The sequence below is a fragment of the Dysidea avara genome, chromosome 3, assembly GCF_963678975.1.
Source record: "Dysidea avara chromosome 3, odDysAvar1.4, whole genome shotgun sequence".
Lineage (NCBI taxonomy): Eukaryota > Metazoa > Porifera > Demospongiae > Dictyoceratida > Dysideidae > Dysidea > Dysidea avara.
In genome coordinates, this window is record NC_089274.1 from 43,358,443 (window position 1) to 43,378,560 (window position 20,118).

A 20,118-nucleotide genomic window follows, 5' to 3' on the forward strand; every position below is an offset into this window, starting at 1 on the left:
CAAATATCAAGCAATTAATATAATACAGTGTTTTAGCTCTGTAATGGTTGGGGCTATCATGCACTTGGTATCCAAGAATCCACCGTGTAAGTGACAGTCTGAAGTTGTGATTGGGTGTATCAGATTTGCTAGTCTGTGTATGTATACATGGTACACCTGCACACTATAGTAGTGTGTGGTATGCACATGTGGCTATGGAAAGGGGATGAAAGAGCAAGATATACAGCTACATGCAGTAAACATTTGGAATTCTGACTCCAAAATGTATTTGTTTGGGAGTCACTGGATAGAAAAATGGATTTTTATCATGTTTCTATTAAAGGTTCATATACAATAGTAGAAAGTATGGAGTTTAGAAATATTATTACCTCTGGGGATAGTTGACTCATTGCAGAGAGGGTTTATAGGACTCATAAGCAATACATGAGTTATGAAAGTTTGATCCTAAATAGTAGAATGTAATAAATTGATTTAAATAAATACATTTTACCATTTAATTAGTATCGGGGAGTAGTTGTACAATTGCGGGAAGTGTGATTATTATATCTGAGGAAATTAGGATTTGTAGCTTACTAGCAGCACTTCACTGTCGTTTTTCTAGTCACTATAGCACCTCAAACTGCAACCTCCAATAACATTTAACTGCTCACGCTATACTTGTAAAGATTATTTTGTGAACAATCTTCACTGACAACTTATAAGAACACAACGACTGGCGGTTTAAATTTGGACTGTGAAAATTATAGGCATGGAAATAGAGGTGTGCTAATTTAATTTTTTGAAAATGCACATGTTATGACCTAGCATTGTAGGGCTCTACTTCAAAGTGTTTCAAGTTGTCTGTTAATGTACCTTGATAAAAAAATTCATTGAATGGTATACCAGCAGCATATTCTAAAAATTATTAGAAGGTGTGTTGAACAGTGTAAGGCATTTCTTTGATGCAGGAGGCCTCACTATTGTTGTCAAGAACTCATACAGTGCTCTTGTGGGAGAAAACAACCAAAGAAGACTATGAATAGTCAGCTATGTGTATTTACTGAATTTGCATCCATACAATTCACCGTATACGTTTTGTGGGGATCTGTTGTGTGCACGTACATTTTGAATTAAATGTTTTTTGTAAGAGGTGGTTAAATCATATAGATAATATATATCTATGGTTAAATCATAGATAAGGTATATATTATCTATGGTTAAATATTATCATTTTCAATCCCTGGAAGCACTCTGTACACACACACATGTTGCAGTGTGCATATTCTATAACACTAACCGGTAAATTATTAGCTATGTAATTGCAGCTATAGCTACATGATACCTTTTATGTTGTAACATGAGTATGAGTGGAGCCCTTGGTCTGTGACCATCAAGCTCAAGTTTAATTGGGTGGACATATCATGCAGGTAGACCACGCCAGAGTGCCGCACATGATAGTAATTGCATAGCTACCTTTAACTTGATCTAGCTGAGAGCTGCGCTTTTGATGTTGTCTGCTTTGAAGTGCAGGAAGTGTATTTCTAGAATTGAATTAAATTGGCTGGTGCGCCCACAAAGGCGATAGTTTCATGACATGTGGTCTATTTTTAGTATCGCGCACATTAGCTATTACGTCATTTACGTCTTTAAATAGATATCGGACGAATTGGAACGACATTACATCGCGAAACTGAATCAGTACAGACTAGTTAGTGCACTGAATATCTGTGGACTATTATTATCGGCTTTATTCTTTTGAAGATGCCTGGATACCAACCTCATTTACGGGACGGAGAAGTTCACGAGGGATTAATGTGCTCGTATTGTCAACTGGTACTAAAGGATCCGATACAAACCAGTCAAACTGGACAACGATATTGCAAAGAGTGCTTCAAAGATCTAGCAAGGTTTGAAACGCGTTGCACGCGTAGCTGCCGTACTGCAAATTAGTTGAGGATGACCGCGGTGTTTCGCCATAGATACTATATACGGTAAGGACCGGTCTATAGTATCTGTGGTTTCGCCAAACCGAGCACCAAACTAAATTCATGACTGAATCCGCCAAATCTTTTATCCAATAGTGATGAAAGTTTCATTATCACCCTGAACGGTGTGACTGGGTGTCAGACTGGGCCGACAACTTTGCTATTCGCCGGAACTAAGTCCCGGCATAAACAAAACTCTCGTCATTCACCAACAGTACAACGTGATAGAAGTTGACTTAAACGCTAGGTAGGGTTTCTACTCAAAATAGGAAGGTGCTTCATTTTATTGTTTTTGGAGATTTTCATACAATTACGTTTAAAATACCAACAACTGCTAATTTGTTATTGGAATGTTTGCAGCAGTCACTATCAGCATAATTTTAACTGCACATGTAAATATCCAAGAAGTGGTCACATGGCCAACAATCCCATGACAGCTATAAAGGATGTGCTATAGCACAAGATGTAGAAGTCTTCTTATATGGCAAGAAAACACTAAGTTGTGACTGGTCACCCTAAAATACAGTAATTTTCTAATAAGCTGCCCAATTTAACTATTATGATTTTTTGGTCAGGTGACCACTTTTGTATGTTTTTATGCGTTTAACTTATGCAGATACTCAATGCTACAAGCAGTTCAATAATAAATTAGTACTCAATGTTTACTTTATCTTAAAGGTCAGTCTGTGTAAAAATCACCGGAAACACCTTCCTATTTTAAGTTGGAAACCCTATGCTAGGACAACAAAAAGCAGCACAAGGCAGCTTAGTCATAGGCTTAGTGTTCCAAAATTCCGTGTTTGGATCTGAGACAACAATAGATGTTATGTTGGCTGACGATTGATAATTGATTGTTTATGCCAGCTAGATTTTTATCATCAAGTTTCAGTATTTGTAATTGCTTAATGTTAACATATGTATGTTATGTCTATATATTACAACTGTGCATGGCAATACACTTCTATGGTACTGTCCTTATAATGTGCATATTACATCTTTATAGATATTGATCTTAGAGAGTCCATATGTATGTGTTGTTGGGCATTCTAATTTCACTATGTGTATGTGGGGTACAGTGGATCTCCATGCTCTGTAAAGCTAGTTTGTAAAGTTTTGGAAATGGTGTTCTGGTGAGTGAATCTAGAAACTAGTATTGTTCTTACATTTAAGTAGATAAAATCATTGAAAATTTTAAAGTTTGGATAATTGTGATACCAAAGGTTCCACTATACCTATAAACTAATGGATTATGCACTTTTGATTTTGGACTCATGTGACTTGAATATTTTTTACATATATTGCTTTACTTTATCAGCTGTCTGTTGAGAGCTCAGGTATCAAGCTTTAAACCCACAAAAAAAATTGCGTAGCATTATCTCCACCCTAATTTGGCAAAACTCAGTGGTGTACAAATGCAAGATCTAATGACAACTAGGGCGTTGGGTAAGTACTATAGAACTGTTATAATTACACAAAAATAATATCATAGATATTAATTATGTTGTTAAACCAAGTGTTATCATTAAGAATAAATAGTGAATGTTGTACACTGCTCCATGCTTCAAGTTTTCATCATACCAAATTTCTTTTAAGTCAAGTTTTTTAGCTACTGTATTTATATCATTGGTAGTTACATGAGTACAGTGCAAGCAACCTAGAACTATTTAACAATGCTTATCAAGTAGTGCGAGTCCAAAGACAACAACTGCAATTTTTCATTTATGTGTAAATGATGTATGATGTGCTATTTACCAAGCACGTATAAAATGTGCATCTATAGTAATTCAAGAAGTCAAGTTGATCCTTGTGACACTGTAAGTGTCAATGGTATATATTAACTAAACTAAATAGTGGAGAAGACATGAAACATTAAATCATATATTGCATTGGTAGTACAGTGTGGCCATGATACTATACAGAACGGCCAACTTTCTCATGAAACTTTCTATTATAATATTATGTAGTTGCCAGATTTACATTTAAATGATTATTTGGGAAAGAAAAGAAAAGTCTCAGAATTTTTAAACAGCCTGTCTGATAAAACTAGTTTTACAGCCTTTCCAGATAGGCTATTGGTAAAACGCAGAATTCCATAGTGGAATTCTGCTTCTGTCAATTTAATCACATGATTCATGTTATCAAGCGAACAGGAGTCTTACCATGATGCATTGGCAATTTAAGAATATAATATAATAGACCATGCAGTGAATGTTGCATACCACTTGATGATACAATGATCGATGCAACTCTATCTCTGCTATATAGTTACGTATATGTATGTAGATTAAGCAATATCTTTATTGTGAGTGTTAATACCTAATAGGCCTGGCCAGATTATGCTGTAAAGAAAGAGATCAATAATTTACATGTGCTTTGTGACTACCATGAAACTGGATGTGAATGGAAGGGATTGTTTAAAGATCTCATTGTAAGTTGTTTTACTTACTATGAACACATTAACTCACTGTACTATTACAGGATCAACACTTGTCAAGTTGTCAGTACATCACAGTGGAGTGTAGGAGCACTGGATGTGGTGATAGAGTATTACTGTCTAAACTAGAAGATCACTTGAAGAATGAGTGTCTACAACGACTAGTGGAGTGTAAGGATTGTGGGAAAAAACTGCTATTTAAGGATTTAAATGTGAGTAACTTTATAATTATCCTACTGAATTAAAGTGTTTTGTGTCAATATAGGCACATGGTGATGGCTGTCCTAATGCTGTTAGAAGTTGTCATCTCTGCCAGCAGGAGATGCCAGCACTTAAGGTAATGATTATTGTAGAGTTACAATGAACTATGTTACATTATTGTAGCTTACTGATCATGTGATGAGGGAGTGTACCTGGATTAAGTGTCCTTGTAGTGGTGAAGAGGATGTGTTGTTTGAGGTGTGTAGTACTTCACTGTATACTTACTATACATGTAACATGTACTATAATAATGTTCATAGAGAAATAATGCATTGAGCAAAAAGTTACCATGCACACTTTGCTAAAATGACAGAAACAAATTTTAGCAATAGGTAAGGTTTTGTACAACTAATTTAAATACTAGCCAAGTGATAAGGATGCACAGTAGAAATTGTGTATACTAGACTCTCAAGGTACTTATATCATCAACCATAATAGTGGGTTCATTATATAGGGATCGCCATTTTTTAAACCAGGCACTCACCCACAGCTGGCCAAAGGCTGGCTATGGGCGCACACCTGGTGTACTGAAATTGTTTTTCAAAAAAAGTATGTGTTTATGTTTGTATATTTGCATGTTTGTATATTTGTTGCCTTTCTGCACCATGTGAGCAAAACTCTGTAAGCTAAAAGTAGCCTGTACGTGAGAAATGAAAGCCATATAGCACCTGTATTAAGCTTCCAGGCAGTAAGCTTTTTAGTTTTTAAGCGGTTCATTCATGTTAGCTTGAAAAACAGGTGAAGCAAATTGCTGAAGACATTATGAATGCCTGTCACAATGGGTCACAAGAGTATAAAACGATGTGTATCTATCCTCATAGGCTACCAAGAATAACAAAATTCTTTTTTAGGTGAAAGGGGCATGTCCCGTATACTTATGCGAATGTAAATGAAGGGCAGCCTCGAGGCTTTCTCTTAACAATTTGTGTCAGAAAATACGATAGGCAGACTATAAAACCAAGATAAAACAGTTGAGAAGATACTTCTGTGTGTATCTGTGGTTAAAGTGAATTACACTTCCTTAGCAGTGGCATAGCAACATAATTACCAAATTACAGCAATTATCTAACAACAGCATATTATATACATGGTTGATTAATTGCCTGTTTGGCTAGAAAGAAATAATATTAACTGCATGGGAGCCTGGTTTTTAGAAGTAGCACAACATCACCTTGTTTTTTTGCAAAAATTCCAAAAGAATTCATACTTAAAAGCCACCTTGAAAAGCATCCTTTAATTCAAAACTGGTGTTGTTGTTTTTTGCAAGGAGTATAGGTCCACCAGTGAATATCAGGTAAAAAGGAGACAGTAAGTGTAATTATTTCCACTTCACTTTGTTTCACAGGCAAAGCAGGAGAATTTTGGGATTAAAGATAGCAAGGCTTGCTAAATGGGTCATTGTGCATGTCCATGACTTATTTTTGATTTTGTTTTGAAGGAAAACAGCCCAAAAAGCCACAAAACAAAAAGGATACTAATGTAACAGATCCTTATTATTGAATCAACTCAAAAAAGGATGAACGGTGCATGTATATGACACAAACAAAATAGGAATTTATGAGTAACATTACCACCCCAGCAATCCTTTCTTGTGTTATGGCTTTTCAGTGATCCCTACTCCCCTGTTGATTTGTTTATACATAGTGTGTTCGAGAATGGCATTGGAACTCTATTGGGATATAGAAAGGCTCACTATGAAAATGTAAACTTGCCAACACAAAACACTGCAGACTGTTGTTTACAAGTAAAATGTTATTTGATCTTGAAATGCTATTAATACGTATGTTGAGGAGAGTCAGAAGTGCCGCTTGTACCTAACATGTGCCAATTAATTGCATAAACCAGTACTTTCATATTTAGACTAAATATGATGTGTAAATAACACAGTTATTCAATAAAATGGCTCCTGTATATAGTGGACCTTTAACTCTATAATAAGGACAATTACCTCTGAGTATTGTTGTACAACATAAAACTATATAGTGTCTGTTTGGAAAAGTATTCACAACGTGAGATTATTTTAAGCTGGTTGTATATAGTGTCCCTTTTGGAAGTAGTCCCCAGTGTAAAATGACATTTGAAGAGACCATCAACCCAGCAATGAATTATTACTGGCATCACTGACTTCTATAATGTTTCATTGATTAATTTTGTTTGTGCACAGGCCGGAAGTAAGGAATATTGTGAGCACCTACAGGATAACAACAAGTTAGCCAGTCACCTACAACCATTACTGGTCCAGTTCTCCAAGATGAGTCAGTCAGTAGAGAAGATGACCAATGATTACCAACTGGTCACCAGTAGAATTGAACTACTAGAGACTAAGTGTGACGATCTGGAGAGGAAGAACGAAAAATTACAACAGGAAAACATTGAAAGCAAAAAATTGATCAAAGGGTTGGCCATGAAGGTTGAGGAAAAAGAACACAAATCAGAAGAAGTGGGTAAGTCTCAAGTTGGTAACATTGTACGTGTTACTGATGACAGGCTTTCTACTTTGGAGAAAAATTATGGAAAGATTTTCACCGATGTGACTACCACTAAGAACTCCTTGAATCAGAACTGTGCTCAACTTGTTGAGCTCAATTGTGACATTGAGAAAATCAAGCGAGATTATTCATCACAGGCATCAAAGGTTGGTGAGATGATCCCATACAACAACAACAGTTCTTATCCACTGGATTATATCAAACAGGTTGAAGAGAAGGTGTTGGAAGTTGAACGTACTGTAAACATCCTCAATGTCCATCATTCAGAACTAGAGTTACAATTACAAGCATCTCTTGCCAGTACACACAATGGAGCTTTCCTCTGGCGCATACCAGAAATAAGGAGGAGAACTCGTGATGCTAAAATTGGTCGAATCACCAGCATCTACTCGCCACCATTCTACACAGGAAGAAATGGTTACAAGATTTGCATCAGAGCTTATCTTAATGGTGATGGCACTGGAGAAGGAACACATCTTTCAATTTTCTTTGTTTTGATGAGGGGCGAGTATGATCCATTACTTCAGTGGCCATTTGAGCACAAAGTGAGCTTGATTCTTGTTGATCAGGATCAAAAGAAGCATTTGGTGCAGACGTTCAAGCCAAACAAACAATCAAGCAGTTTCCAGAGACCAAAAGCAGATATGAATGTTGCCAGTGGTTGCCCAGAGTTTGCCAAACTGTCAATCCTTGATAATCCAAGTTACGTCAAAGATGATGTGATGTTTATTAAAGCTGTTGTGGACACTTCAAATATATTGCATCCATAGTCAGTACATGCAGGAGATGTACCTTAAGTAATTGCACCTTACATATTGTAGTATGTAGTTATTTAGTAATTAATTGCTACACTTACATCCATAAATGCTCATTAACTTTTTTTTTTTTTTAAGTTTGTAAATCCTCCTGAGGTAGGACTAGTAACTGAACCATGTATCACAAGTGAAGGTGTAGACATCTGAAGTCCCTCACCTGTTATGTGAGATATGGACGGTCTGGTGACACTTACTTTCCTGGTAACACCACCAAGATATCCATTGATGTGATATAGCTGGACGGGCTGAACTGCTTCCCTAGTTGACACCAGGTCCCCATTATATAGCTAGGGGTAGTGTTGGGAGTAACGCGTTACGTAATATTATTACTTTTGTGGTAACTAAGTAATACAACGAAATACGCTATAAAAACAGGTAATATAACTCAAGTTACTTTACTTACAAATGTAGTGCGTTACCTAGTAATATAGTTACTGTAACAAGTCTAATATTACAAAATATTATTACTACAAGTAATGAAGTTACTAATCTCGTTAGTTATCCACTGAGTAACTCCTAGCCACAACAAAGTAATAAAGCCTACTGAATGAAGCTTATTCACCAGCTTCTTACTTATTACCAAGATTTGCACATTGTCCAACAATGCAATCATGTCATGTGATAAAGTGGTAGTTTCACACGTGACAGCTTAAGGCTGTGGACACAAAGTAATATATTATGTAATATTATTATAGTTACTTTATTTTATGGGTAATATGTAACTGTAACTAAACAGTTTAGTTGCAAGTAATATGTAACTAGTTACTTTTACAAAGTAACTTGCCCAACACTGGCTAGGGGTAAAATAGAACAACGTGAGTAAAGTTTCTTGCTTAAAGAAACAAAGTAGCATCAAACCCGATACCTTTTGATTGCCAGGCCACCCTAACCACCTCACTATAATGCCTCACACACACAGGGTTGTCCCTGTGATCTCTGCCCAGTGTAGTTGTGTATGGGCTGCCATACGATGGATGGAATAGCAAGACAGCTAAACTATAGGTACTTAATTTTGCATGGATGCTCTCATTTGTGCTGATGTGTATACTACCAGGTATAAATACTGTTCTATTTTTAGTTTTAGATGAGGCCATACAATAAAAGTCATATTTGTCATGTCAAGAGTTAAAATTAATTTAGTGGTTTTCATATTGAATGTGTAACAACAGGAAGTTTATGTAACGGGAATGTACAAGGGAAAACACCATAGTGTATGAGTACAAACATGAGTTCATGGTGCATGTCTGACCTTTGATTTGTGGCATTTAACTAGTACATAGACCAGCTCTGATCACACCTTCTGTTATTCAGTTCATAGTATATAGTTGATTATGCTGACATGGGTCAAATGTGTATGTATAATTCAAACTTTTGTAATATTGTGTTTGTTTAGTAATGGGGGATTCAAAGGGAATTACTTTCATATTGAAAGTCACAAGGCACCACCTTTTATACCATATCTCAACAGTACATGTCCAGATAGCAGGTTGAGGTTGGTGGATATGGTTTCATACATTATGCATGTGCTTAGTAGCACTTTATGCCAAAAAGAAACAAAAAGCCATGAAAAAGGGAGTTTGCCTATTTGTAGCATTAAGGTGGAGCTGCGTAACTGAAAATGAAACTAAATATCCACTTATATAGTCAGGTGCAAGTTCAGCTGATCAATTTAACTTTACAATTTGCTGTGATTCATTCTTTGATGCTGGTTCATCAGTGTTAAAAAACAAATACACATAAGAAAATATTACTTTGAGTAAGGATCACTGGGGAGCCATACAAATGCCTGAGGAGCCACACAGCCCTTGCAGCTGGGATCCAGGATTTCCTCTGCATTCAAAAATCTCAATAACTACTTTACAGAATCATTAGCGATATACATGTGCATGTGGGAGTATGTAATTCACAGGGAGATTCTGAGGGTTGATCTACCACCAGTGACTTTTACCAGATGACCAAAAACTATGTACTATGCTGTACTGCATGCCGCTACTCTTGGCAGATACCATTCAGAAGCTAACAACATGTGGACAAGGAATTGTCTACTCTCATTTCTTTAATATTAAACCCAATATTGGAAAAAATATCATAAGAAGAGAGTGATTGCAGTGTCCCAATGGAATGTTCACACGCATTGCCTATCATGAGATGAAAGCAAGTTTTGGATGACAGTATATAGTATGCAATCCAATTCATTGCTATAATCCTACAAAAGTTCTAACACTTCATGTTCCCTTAACTAATTAATGGATTGATGATTTTATACACTCCCATCAAATAGCACTTAGATACGTAATGTATGTAGCCACATGTCAACAACTCACAAGCAGTTAAACAGATATTTGTAAGTCATTTTATTGATCCCGTAGCTATGTCAGACATTATCTGTGGCCATAGCCGGATATGAGAGGGGGCCAAGGGGTACTGTGCCCCCCTGGTCCTTCTCTTGCTCCCCTTGGACCTACAGCACTATATTGATACCAGAAACTGGAATCATGAATTCACATCGTATTCAGAAGTATAGCAAGCCAATGGGCAAATAGAAGACAACAGTTATAAATGCACGATATAGCTAAACTATACACTGTAAAGAACGTGAGGCAAATAAATTTTTGTGAAAAGATCGAGGTACTCTAATATAGAGCAGTCACTACCCTAATAGAACAGTCACAATTCTATTACATCAATTTAACAGTTTTACAAATCATAGCAAAAGTAGCCACTCCTTATTTTAATTTAGTATACACTTTACCATCAAACAGATTTATCTCAGATAGGCTAACCAATCTACGCATTGCAAAACATAGCTATACACTTTGTTAGCTAAGTGGTATCAAAATCTCAAATTCAACCCTAGGAGGTCTAATTTTTATAAAATTTCTTCAACTACAGTCTAAAAACTGTATTTCCATCATTCATCCAGCTAGCTATATGCTGAATAAAGTTGTGCAAATGAATATAGCTTGTGTACTAGAATTCCAATCTTATCCTCTTAGTGGAATAAACAAAATACTTCTTGCCGCCCTTGCCCCCCCCCCGACAGTGTCTCCTAGATCCCCCCATGTCTGTGGCTATGATCAAGTCAAGGTCATGCGGGAAAACCGAGGGGAAAACCACGAAGAACATATTAGCCCAAAATTGAAATTAGGTTAGGTAATCCTAAGGCTGCAGCACATGTCGCTGTCAGACCTTCAGTGCTCCCGGGTCACTGTAAAGTGCTAGTAATAATAATAATAATTAACCTTAAAATTGCTCAAATCTTTAGAATTACTCAAATCACTGACATCACTAGATCATTGTTAATCTATCACCAGATCATCACATGTCGGCATCATAGGCATCATACTAGAATTTGGCAATCGTGCATTAATTCCGTGTTACGGAATCTTCAGTTCTGTCTTCGCGAAGAAGTGAAACCTCGAGCTATATCTAAGTTTTGTAGAGTGACTGTGAGTGCAATAGTTTCATCTGACTATAGTTTCGCGTGGCCATATGGTCGAGTCCGTGTTCCGCAGTTTGTCGTAGATGAACTTTCCCTACTTAACCGAAGACAATGACAAAGAGAATACGGTCTGGCCACGCGAAACTATTGTGTTTGTTTTCACTGTTGTACCGTAAAACAGGATGATGTTGCTGTGTTGTTTCGCTATATAGTGTTTGTATCCGAGTTTCTGCATGTATTTGTAAATTTGCTGTTTGTCTGATATATTTATATATAGCCAAATGTGTAGCTGGCCATATTGTTTCACAGGACGGCCAATTACGCAATGGAGCTTTCAAAGAAACACTCACGGCCGGAGCAATCCAGTTCCTATGGACACCGATTACTGCACTAAGATAGTGGCTAGCTGAGGATCTTTTGGTGGCAAGAGAATGATGTCTGAACTCTCAGTTGTGCTGGCACTCTGCATGGTAACGAAATGGTATCCAGTGAGCCATATATGTAGCTAGTTAGCAAAGTCATCATTGACTGTGGAATAGTTTATCAGTTTCAGTTGTTAAATTTGGAAGTCTTGGAAGGTTTCACAGCACTCAAAACAATATACTTTCTTACATAATATTGCATATGTGGAAGTGGTTAGTGAACTGAAGGTTTTTTTGTTTGTCAATACTACACAAACTACTCTAGTAAGCGTAAGCACACTAGTTGTATGAAGGTAAGTTTTTGGTGAGACAAGCTAGGGTTTGAGTGATCAAAGCAAGCATCCCAGCAAAGCTGGGCCATGCAACCCTAGCTTGCCTCGAACTCACTATAAACTTATCTTCATACAGACAGTGAAAGACATCATTATACTTAGGATTGGGTATAGCACACTGGACAGACAGGTATAGTCCAGTGTACCCAGGATGTTTCGTATGTGTGTGTGTGTGTGGTTTTTTTTCGTTTTACTATTGGTTTGAATAGTTGGTATGTTATTGAACCAACCTTTTGGTTCAGTATCCACTGCATATATACATTAAAACCACTACAATTCAATACTAGCTAATTGGTACCAGAAAATTAGCATTAGTAGGATTGTTGGAATATCAAGGTGTTGTCACATAGTAATAGTTTTATTGGTGCAGTAAACTGTGTTAAAATTACACTTGATTATTTTAGCAGAGACGGAGCACATTATATAGTTATACAACGGCCACGAGTGCTCTGCCTGATATAAAAACACGGCAAGTGCGTTTATACAGGCAGAGCACGAGTGCACGTTGTATAACTGTTATGTACCAGGTGAGGAGAGTCTCACAAGACAGCTATAATACTTATAAAGGCCAGGTTTCTAACATCGATTGTGGGTAACCAAGCCGGATGTTGCGATGACGTTCCCCCTGCAGTACTGCAGCCACCTGAGATATTGAAAGCTAGTACGCTATGGGTTATATCACTAACCTGTATTCGCTGTTCGACTCTCATCATGTAGTGCTCAGCATGCCAGCGTGATCACTCAATCGCCATATAGACTAAGCGCCAGACTAATCGCCATAGTGATTCTCTCAAGCGAAAAAAAGTAGCTAAATAGACGTTTTAAGTAAACAAAACCTAACTACTAAACGATACCAGTCTAATTCTTACTATTCACCCTGGCTAAACTCGAATCTGGTAGCATGACAAAACTGGTTACCACAATCGAACGTAAAGGTTAGTATTATTTAGAATATATTTGTTTTATTGAGTCATTGTTGAAGTGGGCTACAGTTTAATCTGGGCTAAGATGGCACCAGACTAGTAAGGTGTATAAGTACGTTTATATATGTAGACTAGAGTTGTGGCCACCCGTGTTGGCTTTTTCGATCGCCATTGGCTGCTTGTAAACATTATACGTATTGGTGACGTTATGGCCCACAATCGACCTTTACATGTCAGGCTATAAAAGAATTCGAGTGATCTGTGAAGTGTCTTTCCACCTATTAGGTGAGGTGTCGTAGTGGTCTTCGCCACCGGCACTTGTGCTATGCTGCACAAAACCGCAGCCAGTGCAATATCTGTATATTGCACTGCGGTCGGTGCATTATAATTTATAATGCACTCGTTGTGGTCTAAAAAACCGCGACCAGTGCGTTATAAGTTATAATGCACTCGCTGCGGTCTGCAGCAGTGCAATATACAAATTATGGCACTGGCGGTGCCTTTGAACTGCCCACGCAGAGTGGTACATAAGAAAGTTAACAACTATACCTCCAGAATTATTTATCAGTGTGGATGGTATCATTAACACACTGAATCAATTTCCTTGTGTCCATAACGTTCCCATTGTACAATTGCTGGCATTGCAAGTAGCAGGATTGAAGTTTTCAACGTAGATGGGAGCTACCAAAACTGTAACAAGTAACCGTGTGATTCCTATTGATATTCAGGTGATCCATACTGAAAGTCAAAAATTAATATAGTTATTTTTGTATGCTGATCCATTTGTGTAGTTGATGATTGTACTGGAAACTCAGATAATTACAGAACTTGTAGCCATGTCTACATCTGCTGGATATAGCGGACTTACCTATCCAGTACTGATTGGCAATGCTGTCAGAGTGTGTTCTACCAATGAGTTTGCAAATTTACCTCATCACGATCATTTCATGGTAAAAGAAAGGATAAGAGATAGCTCAGGAATAGTTAAAGCCAGGCTAACCTTGAGGTGTTCTACGACAAAGAGGTTTGTGGCTTTAAAATGTCATGCATAGTTTTGAGACATAAAAAATCAATAAAATGACCAATATAGGTACAAAGAGTTTAACAAAGTAAGGGATCAGGGAGTTTCAATTTTTGACCATCACTTTCTTTCATTCCTCAACACAACTTTCAGTATTTACAAATTGCCATTTAGCTATCCCAAATTCTTATTAATTTGCCCTCTTTTTACTAATTCCCTGGAATGCATGTGCAATTTATGTCAAATAGAAGTTAGTCGAACTTTGTAACAGTAGTCAGGTCAAACTTTTGTCTTCGTGTTTAAACTGAGTCAGTACTATATATGGAAACTATAGTATCAGAATTTCTAATAGACTTATTAGCAATATTTCATTACATAACTGTAGATATGGAATTGATAAACCATTTGCCAGTAGCACTGGTTTCAGTAAACCATTACATTATGAGTATGGTGAACCAATGCACCACAGAGAAAACTGCACCAATCCTGGATATGTTGTGTTCACAGTAAGCAAATTTTATTATCGTATTACATTACAAACTAATGTGATATTAACAGTGTGAAGGGATATTTAATGGTAGCATGAAGTATCCACTACCAACCAGAAGAGCTGCTAACAACAGAATAGGAAAAGGAGGGAATGGATTTGTTTTTATTATATATCATAGTGGAAAAGAATATGCTGTTAAAAAGGTTATAATATTGTAACTATATATGTAGTTATGTACAGAGTATTGATTTGTCAATTGAATACATATATCATGAATGTATAACCTTCAAGTGGCACTGAAGTAAAAAATGTAGAGCCATGCATGCAATATTATTTTAGTGGGTGACACTCAAGTTATTTTTTGTGCATATTGATCAAGGTTCATGCTCGACATGAAACACTTAATCATCCTGCTACTTTACGACTTTTTATTACAGTTCAAAGTATGTGCTTCTGTTTATCATTTACAGTGTTAATTGCTGTACTCTATTGTAAAGACAAATTATTAAACTAGTAGAGTACCATACTTAAGTGCAAGAGTCCAGCTAAGGTTGATACATGCAAGGGCATCAGAGTAGGTGCAAAAAGATGAAAAGCCTATAAACAACCTCCAAAACTAAAATGAACACTTGTGTTTTACCTGTCTTTTGTCCAAAAGACCTTAGGGTTAGTTTGGGCGCACGTCACAGTAAGCCTGGTGCCATACTTTCTTCTAATACGGTATGCACGGGTTCAATAAACATATTTTAAGTTTGATTAGGGATCATATAGAAATGAAAAGTACTGAGGTCTCCTACACTTGAAGATATACTTGCAAACATTTAATCCCTAGTTCAGTTGTGGGTATAGACTGACATAGAGAGTAATTTCCACTAGTATTTCTTCATGTAGGTAACCCCCTTGTTTCACTACTGTTTATTTCTATGTGATCCCTAATCATACAGTACAGTAGTACTGTTTATTAGGGATCATGGAGTTTTGGGCTTTCTTACCCTTCAAAACAGCCTTAGTTTTTCTTCAAAACAGCTTGACAGTAGTGGTTAAGCATAACCAAGTCCAAAAATGGCTTCAGAGCGATCCCAAGTCTTTCTGTGGAAGACTTGAGTAGTTTCTATGGAATTTCCTATGTAACTGAATTTTCTACTAACTGACTAACTAACTAGTGATGCCTCAGACAACCATAACTCAACAATGTATAAAACTATGGTCTTGATTTTTTCACTGCTCGCCGTTGCTTCGTCCCAAGACATACCTATTTGCTGACCAAATATGGGGCTGACACATCAGTAATTACTGGCTGTCCAGAAAAATACATACATCATGGTATTACCTTTGTCCTCCTTTGTGTCCCAGTTAAGTCAAGTTACTTTACTTACAAATGTAATGTGTTACCTAAGTAATATAGTTACTGTAACAAATTTGATATTACATAATATTATTACTACAAGTAATGAAGTTAGTAATCTTGTTAGTAATCCACTGAGTAACGCTTAGCCACAACGGAGTAATGAAGCCTACTGAATGAAGCTTATTCACCAGCTTCTTATACTTATAACCAAGATTTGCACATTGTCCAACAACGCAATCATGTCACCTGATAAGGTGGTAGTTTCACACGTGACAGCTTTAGGCTGTGAACACAAAGTAATATAATATGTAATATTATTATAGTTACTTTATTTTATGAGTAATATATAACTATAACTAAATAGTTCAGTTGTTGTAATATGTAACTAACTACTTGTAAAAAGTAACTGTCCCAACAGTGTTAGTATATCTGCAGGTATAGATAACCTACCTTGTTTCACTACTTTTTTATTCTTTGATCAACTTGAACTTTCTAATTTTCCACACTGGTTTTAGTGCTAGATTTGTACTCGTCCATGTAGGTATTTTTCATTCTTTTGTTTATTGTAGGAGTCATTATTATCTCTGCATGGGGTATTCTCCCTATGCAGTATTGCTGTACTGTATGGTAATGGTCAGCAATCGTAGAGGGGGCTACCATGTCTTTGCCTGTCATCTTCAATTTTGTCACCATCTTCTTCATACAAGGAAATCACAAATATTTCATATCTGCACAGGCATATATATGTGTGCCACAAAATTTATTTAAAGTGCTTGTAGATATCTGCACTTATATATAAGGATTAGTTATGCTAGATGCCCTGTCACATGGGCTCAGCAGTGAGATTGAGATAGTATAAAACAGTCACCCTTATATGACAGCTATGCATGATAATACAAAAATCACACATAGCAACAAAAAGCAAACAAACTTGATAAAACTTGTTTGTTTAATTACTACTATCAAAAACCTTAATTCAAGCTTTGACATCAACTAATATGTCTCCTCCTTTTCTGACAGTAGCGCTAGATCTAATGGACTAAAACTAAGGCATATTCAGAGGTGTAGCCAGACTTTTGGTGATGCCAGGGCCTAGCTACAAGGCACAATGGCAGCCCTCCACTAAATTACTGATGTGGTGCATAAAACTAATTTTACAACTACACAGTTTGCTACATTGCTTCTCTGAATAGTATGACTGTTTTATTGACTGTTCTATTAGAGTATCTCGATCTTGATATTTAAGTTATTGATGCCGGGCCTGGTCCCAGATTCTGGCTATGTCTCTGGGTGTAATACACCTTTTATAATAATAAACAGTGTCTTTTTATTTCAATCAAATATGTAGGGTATAGAATCTTTACCAATTATCAACATGCATGGTTCTATCTCAACAACTTTTAGACCATTTCTGGTCAACAACAGGATATGGACAGACTAAAAGGCCTCTGGCCTACTAAAAATTATTTTTGTCTGTTTTGTACACATGTCCACAATTTAATACTAACAATCATCATCAAAAACCAAATCATTTTCTGGGAATACTTGATTACAAATTTCAATCCCATTGACTCTCATAAACAGTATCTTTGCCCCTATAGTTCCTTGACCACTCCTTGTTAAATTTTGATCACCTCTAGTCCTGATTATAGTTAAGAACCTGTCCATGTGTAATGTTAATTATAGTAATTTTTATTTCTTAATGTGATCGTAACATTACATAGTTATCATAATAAGTAATATAGTTTGAATACTGGCACAGGATGCCAGTATTTCATCAGTGTAAGTTATCTACAGTTCTTGTCAGTAAACCTATTAATTTACATCGTTGTATTTACACTGTAAAGTCGTAAGAATAAATACTTAAAATTTTCGGATGACAAATCTTCATGAAAATGTGTAAAATCATTTTTATTCACAAAATTTCAGAAGCAATCAATAGTGGTGATACATGTAACCTTTCACAAAATGGCCATTACTCATAAAACGTGTGAAAATTTCATCCCACAAAATTTTCTGCTTATACGGTAGACTATATTATTAAAACTGAAGGAGATTCCATGTGATAAAAATAGTGAAGTAACAGACATTCATGATTGATAGGGAAATTCCCTACTATGGCATGTCATTGTAGGATTTTTCCCACATACATGACCATAAGTTATATCTTCATTACTTCTTACAGACAGTGTACCGAGCTAATGAAGTTAATGTTCATTCTGCTTTGAGGCATGAAAATATTCTTCCTCTCGTGGCAGTTCTAATGGGAGAGAGACATGAACATCATTCTCGAAAATTCTACTGCTTCCACTTCATGCCCAAGATGGACTGTGATTTACGACAAATTATGTCTACTAAAGAGGTCGGCTGTTTGAAGCATTTCCACACCAATTGTGTGAATGATCCGAGAAAATGGGAAATTGGATTCAGCAACATTAAATTCATCTTAGGTGAAACACTTAAAGCATTGACCTACCTTCATGATAATGGATATGTCCACAGGGACGTAAAAGGTAAGTGTTAACCACCCCAAAATAAGGGTGTATTTATGTATATGTGTGTGAAGTATATTGTACATAGCAAGTAACATCATGATCAAAATGCACTGTCACTGCAAGCCACTGTGCTGTAATTGTAGCTCTAAGTTTGACTTGAAATCTGGAGGTACAATTATAGATTGTAGCTCCAAGTTCCAAGTCAAACTTGGAGACTTTGACTCTGCTGGCACTGTACCAGGACTTGGTATAAAAGAGCCTACTGACCAGATGATCAAGTTTGCCTCAATTCTGCCACTAGGTACACCAGGATATCGGGCTCCTGAGGTGATGTTATATTTATAGTGTTGTAGTTGGTTGACATGTGCATTAACTGTACAGGTATCCATGCACATCACCGTATCAGGACCTTATGAGAAACTGTATACCTTTGCAGTTGACATGTGGTCATTTGGATGTCTGTGTTTGAATATTTGTATTGGGAAGACAGCAGCTTTAAGACAGAGAGAGGTGCATACATAATTAGTAGAATGGGTGTGTTGAACAAAGCAAGACCTTTCTTTAATGTAGGAGGCCTCACTATTATTATCAAGAACTCATCAGTGCTCCAAGGAATTGTGGGAGAAAACAACCAAAGTATGACTGGTAACTACATTTTGATGGCACATGTCACTCCACGTTTTGATACACAGATAAAGGAACTAGAAAATGCACTGCCATTTTTACATGAAAACGATTTCACAAATCTTGTAAAAGGTTGTCTACAAGTCAACAGCGCAGAAAGACCATCAGCTAAAGAAGCTTTAGCGGTGTTTACTTAATACACCCAGCTATTAGAAAGGCATCTGCTGTTCACAACAACTGACAGCATACCTGACTAATATGCAACACAGTCAGCTCTGTGTAATTTTACTGAATTTGTACTTGCATCTGTACAATTTTCAGTAGTTATTTATAATTTTATATTATACATCTGTTGTGTATTTTTATGTGTTAATTGAATGTTTTTGTATACAACTGTTGTGTGGCTCTTTAAATTTCAAAGTTCTTCAAATTTGATCAGCTGAGAGCACCTTTGATTTTATATGGTAATTTGTCCCAAGCCTTTGAAGTACATAGCTAAAAATCATTGTTATTATATTGTCAAAGTTTCAGATTAATGCCAACAAGGTTTTCAAAATGTATATCTGTAGTAGAAAGCAGTAACAGTATAGTAGTAGTAAGAAAGTAACCAGCAGGGCATAATTCACTGACCACATGGCATTATCATTACCAACTTTGAGTGTACAGCGAGGGACATAGTTAAAGGCTTGCAAAACACCCTAATATAGCACACACTTTGGCATTATCTGTGTATCTCTTTCTAATTTTGCTGGTATTATTGTCATGTCTTGTGCCTTCAGTAGTGGTGGCATATACAATTAGCCATATATTTAATTTATTTTTTTACTTGTTAGGAGCACTGACAGGATGTATGTTTGTATGCTGACAGCTGTGTTGCTTTTGTAGTACGTGCAGCTTTGTGTTGTGCTATGCTTTGCTTTACTGTGCTGTATTGTGATGCTATGCATGTGTGTGTGTGCATGTGTGTAAATGTGTCTGTGTGTATGTATGTGGTGTCACTGTGTGCATACAGTGTGGCTTGTGCATGTACGTACTTGAACAGTTCCCACTCAATATTA

At 36.6% G+C, this 20,118-nt stretch overlaps 2 protein-coding genes across 5 annotated transcripts; both read left to right on the forward strand.

Annotated features, from left to right (window-relative positions):
• Window positions 1-1,646: 1,646 nt before the first annotated feature.
• On the forward strand, window positions 1,647-8,040 carry LOC136251103 (TNF receptor-associated factor 3-like). Of its 3 annotated transcripts, XM_066043488.1 has the most exons (9): window positions 1,648-1,886; window positions 2,968-3,094; window positions 3,745-3,778; window positions 4,288-4,392; window positions 4,443-4,610; window positions 4,664-4,735; window positions 4,783-4,857; window positions 6,824-7,294; window positions 7,355-8,040. In XM_066043488.1, exons 2-9 carry the CDS (start codon window positions 3,084-3,086, stop codon window positions 7,916-7,918), a joined length of 1,500 nt encoding a protein of 499 aa, XP_065899560.1. In that variant the 5' UTR covers window positions 1,648-1,886; window positions 2,968-3,083; the 3' UTR covers window positions 7,919-8,040. The 3 variants fall into 3 exon arrangements, with proteins under 3 accessions (XP_065899558.1, XP_065899557.1, XP_065899560.1); XM_066043486.1 differs by having other exon boundaries at window positions 1,647-1,970; window positions 6,824-8,040; XM_066043485.1 differs by having other exon boundaries at window positions 1,647-1,886; window positions 6,824-8,040.
• A 3,212-nt stretch (window positions 8,041-11,252) lies between these two features.
• Window positions 11,253-19,495, forward strand: LOC136251104 (mitogen-activated protein kinase 12-like). Of its 2 annotated transcripts, none has more exons than XM_066043489.1 (10): window positions 11,253-11,412; window positions 11,715-13,810; window positions 13,874-14,106; window positions 14,489-14,609; window positions 14,662-14,796; window positions 18,127-18,454; window positions 18,522-18,763; window positions 18,818-18,946; window positions 19,007-19,072; window positions 19,129-19,495. In XM_066043489.1, exons 2-10 carry the CDS (start codon window positions 13,757-13,759, stop codon window positions 19,255-19,257), a joined length of 1,437 nt encoding a protein of 478 aa, XP_065899561.1. In that variant the 5' UTR covers window positions 11,253-11,412; window positions 11,715-13,756; the 3' UTR covers window positions 19,258-19,495. The 2 variants fall into 2 exon arrangements, with proteins under 2 accessions (XP_065899561.1, XP_065899562.1); XM_066043490.1 differs by having other exon boundaries at window positions 18,678-18,763.
• The last annotated feature ends 623 nt before the right edge of the window (window positions 19,496-20,118 follow it).

Excerpts from the sequence above, each read along its gene's own strand:
- LOC136251104 (XM_066043489.1), top strand. The coding sequence starts at position 13,757 with ATGGGAGCTACCAAAACTGTAACAAGTAACCGTGTGATTCCTATTGAT. Across the intron at positions 13,811-13,873 it reads TGATTCCTATTGATATTCAG|TTGATGATTGTACTGGAAAC; the intron begins GTGATCCATACT and ends CCATTTGTGTAG. Across the intron at positions 14,797-18,126 it reads AAGAATATGCTGTTAAAAAG|ACAGTGTACCGAGCTAATGA; the intron begins GTTATAATATTG and ends TACTTCTTACAG.
- LOC136251103 (XM_066043486.1), top strand. Across the intron at positions 3,779-4,287 it reads AAGTTGATCCTTGTGACACT|GCCTGGCCAGATTATGCTGT; the intron begins GTAAGTGTCAAT and ends AATACCTAATAG. Across the intron at positions 4,393-4,442 it reads GATTGTTTAAAGATCTCATT|GATCAACACTTGTCAAGTTG; the intron begins GTAAGTTGTTTT and ends GTACTATTACAG.